We start from the raw sequence: 12,980 nt of genomic DNA on the forward strand, positions 1-12,980 counted from the left end.
CAAGATAATGAATAACATTAAAAATAATATTAAATTAACTAAATTTATCAGTTTTTACACTCGTAGTCTGCAATTGAAAGCAGACCGGGTACTACATAAATATAAACAAGTTATCTATTGCAAACGTATGAAGCTAGATTCCTATGTATCAATTGTTCAAATCAAAATTGAAATCATGCTCCATTTGGCAATCCTTCAAAAAAGAATCAATGAATCAAATGGGTTTTAACAGTGTAACTCTCACATCCAATGCCAATCTCCCCAGTATAAAATCTAACCTGTATTATGCCTTTTGATATTATACACAAACCTTTTCTATTCTTTCCCTTTTGTATGCCTAAACTGAAACTCAAAAAGTTTGAATGAAATGAGACCCCACAAGGGCCTCATTGATTCTTCAACAGCCTCATCAACCAGGCTGGACCACAGGAAGCACATTCTCACCACAACCCGAATGAGCTACCCTTAACTTTAAGGCTGTGCCATAAATGCATGATGAAACCTCACAGCTTAAGCCTAAAAAAATGTATATATAACAAAACCAAGAAACTATCTTTGTACTCCAACACCAAATCGTTGGTGTAGTTTCCGGCTTGTAATTAGCTCCTGAGACTTGTTACACACACAACCAGGAAAGGGATTAGCAAAAAAGTTTTCCTCTGTTCTTGGTGAGTCTCCCACCAGTCTTGGATAAGGTGCACCTAGCCGGTTGGAATGCAAATTCTTCACTTCAGAAGAAAATGCTTCCCATGATATTGAACCCTCATCCAATTGATCAATCAGCCTAACGAAATTCAATCTGAAAACAAATGAAACATATTACATGTCAGTAACATGTACAATTTTTATGAGAGGAGAATGATTAAAACAAGGACAAAACTTAAAGTGAGATCCTCAAGTGCTTTTGGTATTATTTTTTTATTAAAATTAGAATTTGATTTTGAAAACTTATGCCAGCCTAAAATGCTGACTTTTATCCTGTAGGTTACCAAGGTAAAATTCTAATTTTGATTAAAAAATAGTAATAAAAGTACCTAAGGAACTGTACCTCAGATATGTCTTTTGTTATATGTGCAAGCTCCATTAATTTTGCTTGTCTTTTTCCCATAACGTACACTATCATGTTACTTACTAACATAAAAGGATCCAAATGCAAAGAAAAAATCTTCTTGTGATTTATAGTTTGTGACCTAATGACTAACCTGTCAGGATTAATGGTTTTCCGAAATCCTTCAAACCTCCTATGACCCTGCACTGCTTTGGCCATGTTTCCATCATAAGTATACACAAATGCATCACTTTCAAGGGCCACTATATAATCCAAAGCAGCGAGACGGTTTTGGTATGGCTTGAAGGGCTCTAGCTCCTCCTCAGTTGCAAGAGTGGAGTGAGTAAAGACATTAGGGTACTCCAAGCGAAAAGCCGCCATACTATTGCTACCATAGATAGTTCCTGCAACAATGTACATTGTTGTAGTGGAAGGGTAACCCATGGCCTTGAGAAAAATAGCTGCCTCTCTAGGTGACATAGGGCACCCCCCTTGCAATCTTCTATCTACACTATCAATCTCTTTTTCCTTCCAATGCTTCACTTCATACCTCATAACCCTTAGTTCCTCAGCCTCCTCAGCAGTGAGATTGTGACTGCAGCCAGTAAAAGCTAGCATGTCCTTCTCATATCTATATTGTAAATAAATAACATAACATAAGAAAATTATCATGTTATAACAGTTTATATATCAGAAAAAAAAGAGTTGAGTCTACAAGACAATACCTCAAATGAAGGGCAATATATGGTTCATTATTGTTTCTTAGCCTATCCACCAAAGTCCTTCCAAGCTCTTCAATTTCTCCTGTATACCTGAGAGCTTGATAGTTGGCGCGACACCTAAGCTTCTGAATAGAGGAAGCAAGGCCATTGTTTGCGAGCCGGGAATCTGTGTGAGTGAATTGTATCACCTTGTGTCGCTTCAACAAGTGAAGAATCTCACCTCTGTAGTAACTAGCCTGCAAATGAAACATCTAAGCACCTATAGTACTAGGAGAGAATAGAGTTGTTTCAATGTTGTCACATAGAATTATATAATGCTCCACACCTTTGACCAGGAAACTGGTGCCTTTACAAGAGGTTTTATGGATGCATACTGGACCGGTAAATACTCGACTATGTCTACGTCCTCTTTCAAAACTTTCATGAAGTGCCTCCAGTCAAAAATATCTTTAAAGTCACTGAAATATATTAGGGACATTATATTTTGGAAAAATGGTGACATGAGGAGATAAATTAATGTTACACTTTCACACACTTATTAAAAGGGAATATCACCTTGGATCGGTCCAAAATGAATCATGGTCAAGAGAAGGAAGGACAAGGGTGGCATTCATTATTTTTGCCACTGCAACCATATCACATATCTGCAAGACAATAAAAGATTCCAAGAATTAGCAAATTGAAAAAACATTTAGGAAACTGAAAAACGAAATTCGTATATTTCATTTTATCTTACCCCAGTTCTCATTTGATTTAACCCACCATTGGCATGAACAAGAAGATACCCATTTGTCTTTGACTTTGTCCCTGAAAGAAATAAATGCGGAATAATGAGTCAGACAAAAATTGATTAAGCGTAGGCGAAGGTAGACTGGAATCAAGTGCTATTACACATACTTATTGCATTCCTGGGTCGAGAAACGCACTGGTAATAATTGTCACTGTTTGGTTTCAACCATATTTCTGGAGTCTATTGCAAAAAGGAAAAAAACAAATAAATATTACACGATAAGATTGTTGTAAGTACCAAAACTCCAATGGTTAAATAATCCTCAACTTTACTTTAGCAGTTAAAGCAATTTAAACGCATTGAATTTAAACAATTCAATGCCCATGTAACTTTGGTTGGTATCCCACATCAAGCATCAAAGAAATAAAAAAACAAAAACAAACGAATCGCGTGGCAAATAACAGAAATCACGAAAAGTACTACTGTGTGCCATGGTCAGAGCCACCGTCCCAGTACCCAACATTGAACACCGTACATGTGTTGCCAATTGCCAGCAATTAGTCAAAATATCCAAAAAGCATTCAAATTCCCACCATTCTAGACATTTCAAAGTTACAACAAATATAAACCTTTTATGATTTTTAATTAATCAAAATTCAAAATAACATTGAAAATAAGTTAGTACTCTAAATTAATCAAATGATCCTCGCACTACACCTTTACCAATAAATTTAATTTAACGATGAAGTAAGTGCACAATCTAATTTAATTTTTTGTTTTAGCAACTAAGCTCACCTCATCCCAGAAAACAAAATCAACAAAATAAATAAAAAATAACTGGAACGAAAAACAATTTAACCAGTCTTAGGAAAAACAAAATTGCACTTTAACAACATTTAACCTTTTCACTCCCGAAACTTATTCTATTTACTTTTTTTACCCAAAAAAAAAGGCAGAAAGGGGTTAAAAAAATCTGGATTCACGAAAAGGAATTTTAAAGAGCAATGCGGAGAAGGAAACAGAAGATGGAAAAAGCGGTTTTTGAAGAAACGTGTTTGGGGAGTCACTTACAGCCAACCTCTCGAGAACCCGTTTGGGCATGGAGGTTTCCGTTTCGGTTTCGGTGACGACTCTTTGGGCCGAGGCCCAATCCTCTTTGAAGCGTTGCAAGATCAACTGGCCATTCTCGATGCTCTTTCCGTTCATCTCAACGCCACCACCGAGAAGAGACATCTTAAGGAAAACCGACATAACCAACATGGCAATAAGGGCCGCGATGATCTTTCGGCCCACGTTCTTACCGGACCGGAGCCACTGAACCGAACCGGCGAGCCAGATGAAGAGGTGTTCCACGCGGAGAAAGAAGGACTCGGGCACACAGAAGAGGATGCGGGTGCGGTGCAGGAGATAGCGCATGACGGGGTGGAGGTGGTGATGGTGCGCGTGGTGGTGGAGGGTGTTCGTGGCGGTGCTTTCTTGTTCTACCTCCGAGAAATCGGAGAAGCTCGAGGAGACTTGCTGCTGCTGCTGTTGCTGTTTCTCGGCGTCGACGATGTTGTTGTCGGGCACGCGCCGTCGCGTGGTGGTGGGCCCCGCGGCGACCCTTGGGCTGGTATTTGAAGAGGTGGTGGTGGGGCCGCCGGAGGACATGGTGGGGCCGGTGCCAAAACGACGACGGATTATGAAACGGAAAATTAAATGGTGGTGGTGTTGTTGTTAATTGATTTTAGTTATTTAAATTTTTTATGTTTATGAGGGTGCGGTTTGGGGGGGGGGGGGGGGGGGGAGGTGTGGGTTGAAGGTTTGGGAGTGGCTGTTTTGGTTTGAGGGACCGATATCTAAGGGCGTGGGGAGTGGCAACGTTAACGTGCCAATCTGGGATCTCTGTTTTTCTCATGTCCCTTTTTATATATCATTGCCCGTTTGGTTTTTTTGGAATTGGCTCGTTATGCTTCTTGTGACATTTGGATTTACTCCATCGCTTATTCAAATTACTCAATTGCCCTCCTCTCCTATTTTTAAAATTATTTTCCCTTCTTTTACACTGTGCAAAAGGATAGTATACAATAGGAAAATAAATCAATCAATATTGTAATAGTTTTCTTATAATTATAATATTTAATAGTACGAATGTATAAATTTTATATACTCTTTTTACGCGATTTTAAATATTGTTCAATATCTTGTTTTATACTGTACTGTGTGGTTAAGAATATATATCAAACAGTTAAAAATAAAAAAATAATTTAAATTATTTATCATTAATATTTTTTTAAATGTGTCATAGAACACACGTTACTTGAAAACGTTATCTTTCACATTTAATTATTATTGCAATTGGCGTTTCATTGTTTAGAGTTTTCCTTTTGTCTTGGTTAAGATAACAAAAATTTATTATCTTTTTTTTAAAAAAAAAAGTTTTTATCCAACTTTTATATAATTAATTACAGAATATAATTAATCATTGAACTGATTATTATCTTAATCAACCAACTTTGAATGTTTGTATACTTTCCGTGCTTAAAACATTTTATGTTTTGAATTATTTTAATAATATTATATGAATATTTCAATTAGTGAATCAAATGTTGTGTTTATGAATATATATATATATATATATATATATATATATAATATAGCTAATTAATTAAATATTGAATCAATTATTATCTTAAAAATTAAATTTGAAAAATTTTATATTCCTTTATATGTATAAGAAATTTTATTCTTACTATAAATATGCAGTTTAATTTTGATATATCATGTATTGTTAATATAAATTTTTGATAAAGTCAAGTAATTAAAAAGTAATTAATACAAAAATTAATAGTTTTTAGTTATGTGATAATTTATGATTGAATAATAGTATAAAAAAATGTTAACATTATTAGTATATTTAAACAATAATATCTCCATTTCCATAATTGTAACAAAGAACTAAAGAATATATTTGTTCTGGAGTCTGATGTTACCTGTTACCACCGCATTCTTTTCTTTTCTATATTTGGAGGATCTTATTAAACTTCTATTGATTTTATTAACAATTAATATCAGTTTTAGAATTAAATTTAAGAACATAAAAATATTATTTATTTTTATTAAAAATAATCATATTTATTTTTTTATATTTTTAATATAATGAATAATACTTTATTAATAAAAGCTTAATAAAAATGGATGTTAATATTTTTAAATTTTTATCAACAAATTAATAATATACCAAACATTAACGATTTTTACTCTTTTAGAATCTATTAGAATTTAAAACTCTCTCTCTCTCTCTCTCTCTCTATATATATATATATATATATATATATATATTATTTTATATTCTTATTTTAAATATGTTCATTCTTTTAAAGAAAATTTTAGACAAACAAGAATCGCAAAATGAAATTATTATTAGTATTAGTATTAGTATCACTGAAGTAATGAAAAATTACGAAATGCAATAGATTTAAATTAGTTTGAAGGTGTGTTACATTCGGTCTTTTTTCTTTAAGAAACAAATGTCAATATACTTTTTGGGTCAAATTATAAGAAATAAATATCTATTTTTAAATGTATTAATTATTTTTATACATCTTTATTTATTGTAATATTTATATTATTAAGGTAGTCACCGTTTATTAATATGAGGAACATATTTATTTATTTAATATATAAAATACTAATTAATATTATAGATATTACTAAAATAAAGTTTAATTTTATTACATATAACTATTTTTTATTAATTTTAATAAATTTAGTACTGTGTCAGTGATATAAATAAAAAAGACTAATTAACAATCAATAAATACAAAATGTTAACTTATATCTTTCTTTCTATAAATATAAATAAATTAAACATGAAAGTAATCATAAATAAATTCAATAACAAAAAATTAAAAATATTGTTAAAGAAGTACATCATGTTAGTAAAAAAAAAAAAAGTCATATGATTGTTTTTTCTATTTTAAATATATTATATCTATATAATTGAAAATATGTTATAAAATCAATAAAATTAATTTTTCAAATTTATTTATTTTCAACCAAATTTCGTATCTTGTTCTTTAGTCAATAAATATTCCATTAAATATTAAACATATAATTTACATAAAAAGCTAAAACCATCCCTTTTAAAAATATAATACTGCTATCCATAAATTTAATTTAAAATATTATACACATTATAAAAAATTAATATTTTGATAACTAAAAGTATTGTCAAAGTAAGAAATCATTATTTGATTCATTTATTATTTTTTATTTATTTATTTATTTATTTTTATTTTTATTTTTATTTTTATTATTATTATTATTATTATTATCATCTTATGAAGGTGCAAATCTTACATTAATAATGATGCACTGAATTCAATTTTTTTTCTTTGATTTCCTTAACCAGTCTATTATTTATGATGTTATTATTATTAGTTTTCTTTTAGGTATATAAATCTTTGATTGAAGTGTAATATTTACTTATTAATTTATAATTATTAAAAAATAATTTTTTAATTTAATCATACAAATTTATTTAACTGAATAATTAAATTTATTAATACCTTTTATTCTATAATTTTTATCTTTATTGTTTTTATAATTTCACATTTGACATTACTAATTAATGTAATACAAGTAATTTTGACAAAAAATGTGATATAAGTAATTTTACTTTTCACATGCTATCCTTGCAGTAGTGTGGGAAAAGGGGCAAGTGGTTAGACAAGGAATTTAGCATATAATGGCGTTGACATAATTTTGAGTACACTAATAACTGTTTATAATAAGGAAGGAATGAGAAAGTAGGGTGTGATTCAATCGAAGAAGAAGTTAGGCACCCACTCACTCAACCCCAACATTGCTTCATATTTATTTATGGATTAAATTAGCTTATTGTTAAAGTTGGATCACATACTAAATATATAAGAACCCCATCCATTCTATTGGGAGAATCATCTTTTTAGGGCATCATCAAAATTCCATCTTACAAAAACCAAATTGTGAGAAAGATTTCCTAGTTACAACAATATATAGAGTTTTATTTTAATATATTGATGGTGGAACTTTTACACCATTATTTAATTAGATAGTAATTTAGGTCTGAATTTTAAAATAATGATTATTATTTAATAATATAATAATTTATTATTAATAAAAAGTTCTAAAAGACTGGTTTTATTATAATAATAATATATGCGAAGTTACTTCTCTAAAAAAAAAAAAAGACAAATTAGTTTTTGTTGGGCAAATATGAAAAAAGAAGTTAAAAAAAAAACAACTTATCCACATTTTAGTTAAGGATATTTTAGTTTAAAAATTAAAAATTACAACTACCCCATGCACCAACGAATAAGATAATGGAGAATCAAGTAAACTGTCGAGATATACATGCATAAGAATAAAAGTTGAACAAGTTAAATCAAAGAACAAAAACGAAAGCCGATAAGAAAAAACTGAAAAAAGGAAAACCCATGCGCACTAAACTTTTGGATATAATTTGATAGTAAAGTAAACTGAATCAGTGTATGCAATTTACGTGATTGAAAAAATAACTTAATAACCTTGCCCTCACGTACTGTTTAATTTATTTTATGGGCATTATAATCAGTGTCTTCTGATTAATCCACGCTCCAAGAGAACTGCACTACACATTCCTTTTCTGTACGGTAAATCTTTCCTATACTCAACATTAATATCATATTTTTAGCAAATGATCAATTGAATCGATTCACATTGAATACGTGTTGCCTGCAGTTAACTTAATCTATGATATTATATAATATTCTCACTTTTCTTACATCCCTGTCACTATTACCGTACAAATGTAATCGGAATCAATCATGTGTAGATTTTTCTTTTATTATTTCAAATTGATAAGTCATGCATTTCTTATATATAATTTCTCTACGCAAGACCATATAACAGTTTCTATTTATAAGCTTTATACTTAAGTTGAAAAAATGCACATTTATAAGTGGTTAAGATTTTGGAGGAAAATTCTTGTCTTTTCCATTATTTTTTTAGTAATCATTCAAAATCATGCTTATCGATAATCTCTCTCCCGTGAAAAACTTTTACCAGAAGACTGCTAATTAAGTTACTGTAATTGGATGAATAGTGCTTGCTATTTGAATTTGTGCACTAATGTTATGAATTGAGCCGATTGTGTAATTGGAGAATTATTCAAGAATTATAAAGTTAAAAAAATGGTGGAAATCAAGCAATGCTGTTTGCAAATTTTAATTAAAATTTAATCTGAAATATTTTTATTGTTACTTTAACTGTGGTATGGTGTATGGAATCTAAAATTATATTTAAGTATAATTTAGTACCTTTTTACAATAGTGCATTAAAAAGTACCTTAACTCTGTTCAAGGAATAATATAATAATATTAATTTCTTAATCGAAAATTTTAAAACAGTAATTAAGAAAAGCATAGAATTATATACCTAAGTAATTTAATGTGCACACACATAAGATTTCTTTTAGAATAAGAAACCAATATTGAGTTATGGTGGAATGAAAAGGGAAGTTAAGAATGGGGGTAAAATGGGGAATTGACGACTAGATTTGGGGGTTTGATGTGTAGTTTGACATTTGGATTTTGGAACGTTCCTCGATGTTTGTGCCCTCTCTGTGTGTCTGAAGAAATGGAGAGTGAGATAGTGAGATTACGTCTAGCCTGTCACCCCATAATTGACCAAAAAAGTTAGACTTTTAAGAAAGTTAGTGGGCCTCACATTGTTTTCAGACATAACATTCTTTCATCCAACAAAATAAACTCAGTGGGACGCGTGGCATCTTCTTTCTTCTTTCCAACCCTCACACGTTCTCACCGTCACCTCTCTTCCTAACCCCTTTCGTTTTATTCCTAAGCCACCCCTTTTTAGTTGTTGCATTCATATTGTTATCGTTTTAAATTAAGTTTTGTTAAGTAGTATCTTGGGTTAATCATTAAGAAATCAGAACGTAAAATATTTTATATTCAAAGTTATAATAAAACTGAGCCTCTTTGTTACTGTTTTTAGTTTCAATTTTTACCTGTAATGTTTTCATTATTAATATAACTATATGAAAAAGTTTTTTTTTATAAAAATTACTCAAATAAAAGTGATAATAAATATTTAGGAATAAAAATAAATTGTGATTGAAAAATTAATTTTTATTTTAAATGAAATAAAATAAATAAATATGACCAAATTAAAATGATGAAAAATAAGATAAAAAGAATAACTTATATTTGAATGAATAAAAAGGAAGTAATTTTTTTTTTTTTTGAATGAATAAAAACACAAGTAAAAGAAGGATAACTTATATTAAAAATATTTTTATATTTATAAAAAATAATTTTTAAAATATATAATAATATTTTTCAATATTTCCTTTTTTATGAATTTTTAAATTATTTTTAAAAAATATTCAGTAAAGTAAATAATCCCACCATTGGAAAAGTCACTACTTTGAGTGAAAAAACTATGTAGCAAACTCCGCATAAAAATTTCTTTTTCATCTATGTAAAACAATTTTTTTAAATATTTATTTTTTACTCTTTTATTCTTAACTAATATTTTATCTGTGATAAATAATCAAAAAATGAAATAGAGACTTTGGATAAATATAATAAAAAATTAATAAAATTGTTAAGTTATCTATTATAGAAAATATTTTTTTTACTTATTTACTCGGAAAAAGAAAAAATTAAGCTTTTTTTATTAAATAGATAATCAAGCCCTTAAAATGATATGAATTTTATCAATATAATATTGGTGTTATAATTATATTTTATTTCATTTGGTGAAATAAAATAATATTTATTTATAAATGTACATATTATATATTATTTTATTGGAAGCCATATATTCTCATTAAGAAGCATGGTTTGCTTCAGCCATAAACGAACTTCACCGACTCTTCGAAATCAATTTGTTGTATTACGTTGAAATTGAATTTCATGTAACTAAGCAACATAATTCCCACAATCTCGTGTTTTAAAGAGAACGAATGGGAAAACAAGAATGAAAAAATAAATAAAAATAGAACTCGCATTTTAAAATTTATTTATTTTTTTAACAATTTAAAGACTAGCAAACGGCGAAAAGAATTTAGAAGCGTGTGTTCTCTCTTGTACTCATGATCATGTTTTCTCAAATTCTACGATACCAAACAAGACGGTATATATCATAGTTTTCAATTAAAATTTTTATTTCTTATTCTTTAATTATTATTCTTAAGACAACAATTGGCAAAATATTTGAAAATAAATATTTATTTTTCTTGTTTTTTATTTATTAAAAATATAAGTATTATTAAACTCAATTTATAATTTGATTAAAACATTAGGTCGTTAGTTTATCCCAATCATTCATGAAATAAAAAGAAGGGATTCATTAACTCCGTGGGTAAATTTTATCAAATTTATTTTATATAATAAATAATTTTATAATTATTAAATTTTATTAATTTAACATAAAATTAGACATTTTTATTAAGTACTACATCTGATCTCATTTATAAAAAAAATAAAAATCTAATTAATCAAAATTAACAAAAAATAGTTATTTATCTCAAAATTATCCTCTATTCTAAAAATACTTATGTTATTAGTTTATTAATTTGTATGGTATATATTAAATGAATGATGTTTCTACTTATATGGATGAAGGGTTAATATCTTGGTAATACAAATTTTACAATAAATTTTATTTTAAAGTATAGTATATTTAGTAAAATATAAGTTGATATTAATTATAAAATTACACGCTTTGTAATTTATAGGTGAATTTTGGAGTTTATTCACATTGGTTCTTGTTGATTTGATTGTAGGTTCAATATAACAAGTCACCTAAAGTGGTTATTTGGACAATTCACAAGTTCAATTTTGGTCCGATCCGCTTTTATAAAGTATGAGAAGCTTTGTATGGAGTTTATATATAAAGTATGTGAAGTATTTATAAATTATCACATATTAGCATAAATCAATTTTTGAAAAACAATGAACTAATCAAGTTTAGTTAAGTTGCTTAACAGAAAAAAATCAACAAACCACTACTTAAATCGCATGTGCATTAATTTAAGTTAGTGATCAAATTGATATTTTGATGTGGGTCATAAAAAAATTGTCAAAATGATATTATTTTATAAATTTTAATTATTAAAATAATATCAGTCCGTATTAAAATATTTATAAAAGTTAAAACAATGAAATCGGTTCGAATTTGTTTCAATTAAACACACTGATACATATAATCACTTTTAATATATACAAGAAGAAGAATAATGTTTAAATAAAATAAATTGGTATAAATTTTCAAACTAAATGTACGTTAGAATACATATCTATGCAATTTTATATTTTAATTTAATTTTTTAATCTGTATAATATTGACATTATAATAACTTATATGTGATAAGTTTTTTAACAAAAAATTATAAAATGTAATACAATTTTACTATATTATTTTATTTTATGTTCATTTGAAATAACGAACGAGATGCGGGTGAGTATTGAGCATGATGTGGCGGCGCTGTAGTAGAGTATTGATTAAGCTATGCGGTGGCGTGGCGGTGCCAAACGGAATTTTGAAGGAGCCAAAAAAAAAAAAAAAAGTTGAACGCGGAGAATCAGAAATGAGTGTAACAATTAATATGCCGTTGTCAGGACGCACGTTCTCTTCATTCCTTGGTGTCATTGCCCCACCCAAACACAACCCCATTCCCCAAACAAAATATTAAAGAAAACAATATTAACTTCATTTTTTAAATTTAATTCAAATTAATAAAAACTAAAATTTATTAAGAATATCCTATTTTTCGTATAAAAGATAGTGTATAATACTTAAAATTAATCTTCAGATCAAGGTTCATAAATTCATATAATCAATAATCAACCAAAATAAATGTAAATTCTCTAATCTTTTAGTCATTTACAAGTTTTAATCGTAACGTTTTGAAACTACTCGTGACAATGATATCATCGGTAAATTTAATTTTTATATTAAAGAATTATTTTTTACTGTATGTCAAATGATATATAATAAAAAATTAATAAATAATATATTTTTAAATTATAATATTTAATATTATTAATAATTTACATTTTATGATGTCATATAATTTTAATAAAAAATACTATATATAAATACATATTAATAAATATTATTAAAAATTAAATTCAAAATTTACTTTTAACTATAACCTCTTTTTCCATGCATTCTTAGGCAAAATATGTATATATATATATATATATATATATATATATATATATATTTAAAACTATTTTAAGAAACATTGCATTGACATTTCTTCCGAGCACTTAAAAAAATCATTAATAAAATATATAGAATTTCATATTACAAAATTACATCTTTAACTAACAACATCTTATATATTTAATATTGATCAACTTGATTTTTGATATCATAATGTTGTATAAAAGTTTATTTTAATAAAAAAAACTATTTTGAATTAATTTTTTTATAAAAACATAATGAT

The 12,980-nt window shown here is 27.8% G+C and overlaps 1 protein-coding gene across 1 annotated transcript; it reads right to left on the minus strand.

Annotated features, from left to right (window-relative positions):
- Positions 1–282: 282 nt before the first annotated feature.
- LOC113850806 (O-fucosyltransferase 19-like) lies at positions 283–4,150 on the minus strand. Its single transcript, XM_027481340.1, has 8 exons — positions 3,572–4,150; positions 2,668–2,740; positions 2,507–2,577; positions 2,326–2,414; positions 2,096–2,201; positions 1,774–2,006; positions 1,239–1,679; positions 283–799 (listed from the first exon to the last, which is right to left on the minus strand). Exons 1-8 carry the CDS (start codon positions 4,148–4,150, stop codon positions 550–552), a joined length of 1,842 nt encoding a protein of 613 aa, XP_027337141.1. The 3' UTR covers positions 283–549.
- Between the last annotated feature and the right edge of the window lie 8,830 nt (positions 4,151–12,980).

Source organism: Abrus precatorius, unplaced genomic scaffold (assembly GCF_003935025.1).
Source record: "Abrus precatorius isolate BTA unplaced genomic scaffold, Abrus_2018 Scaffold9, whole genome shotgun sequence".
Lineage (NCBI taxonomy): Eukaryota > Viridiplantae > Streptophyta > Magnoliopsida > Fabales > Fabaceae > Abrus > Abrus precatorius.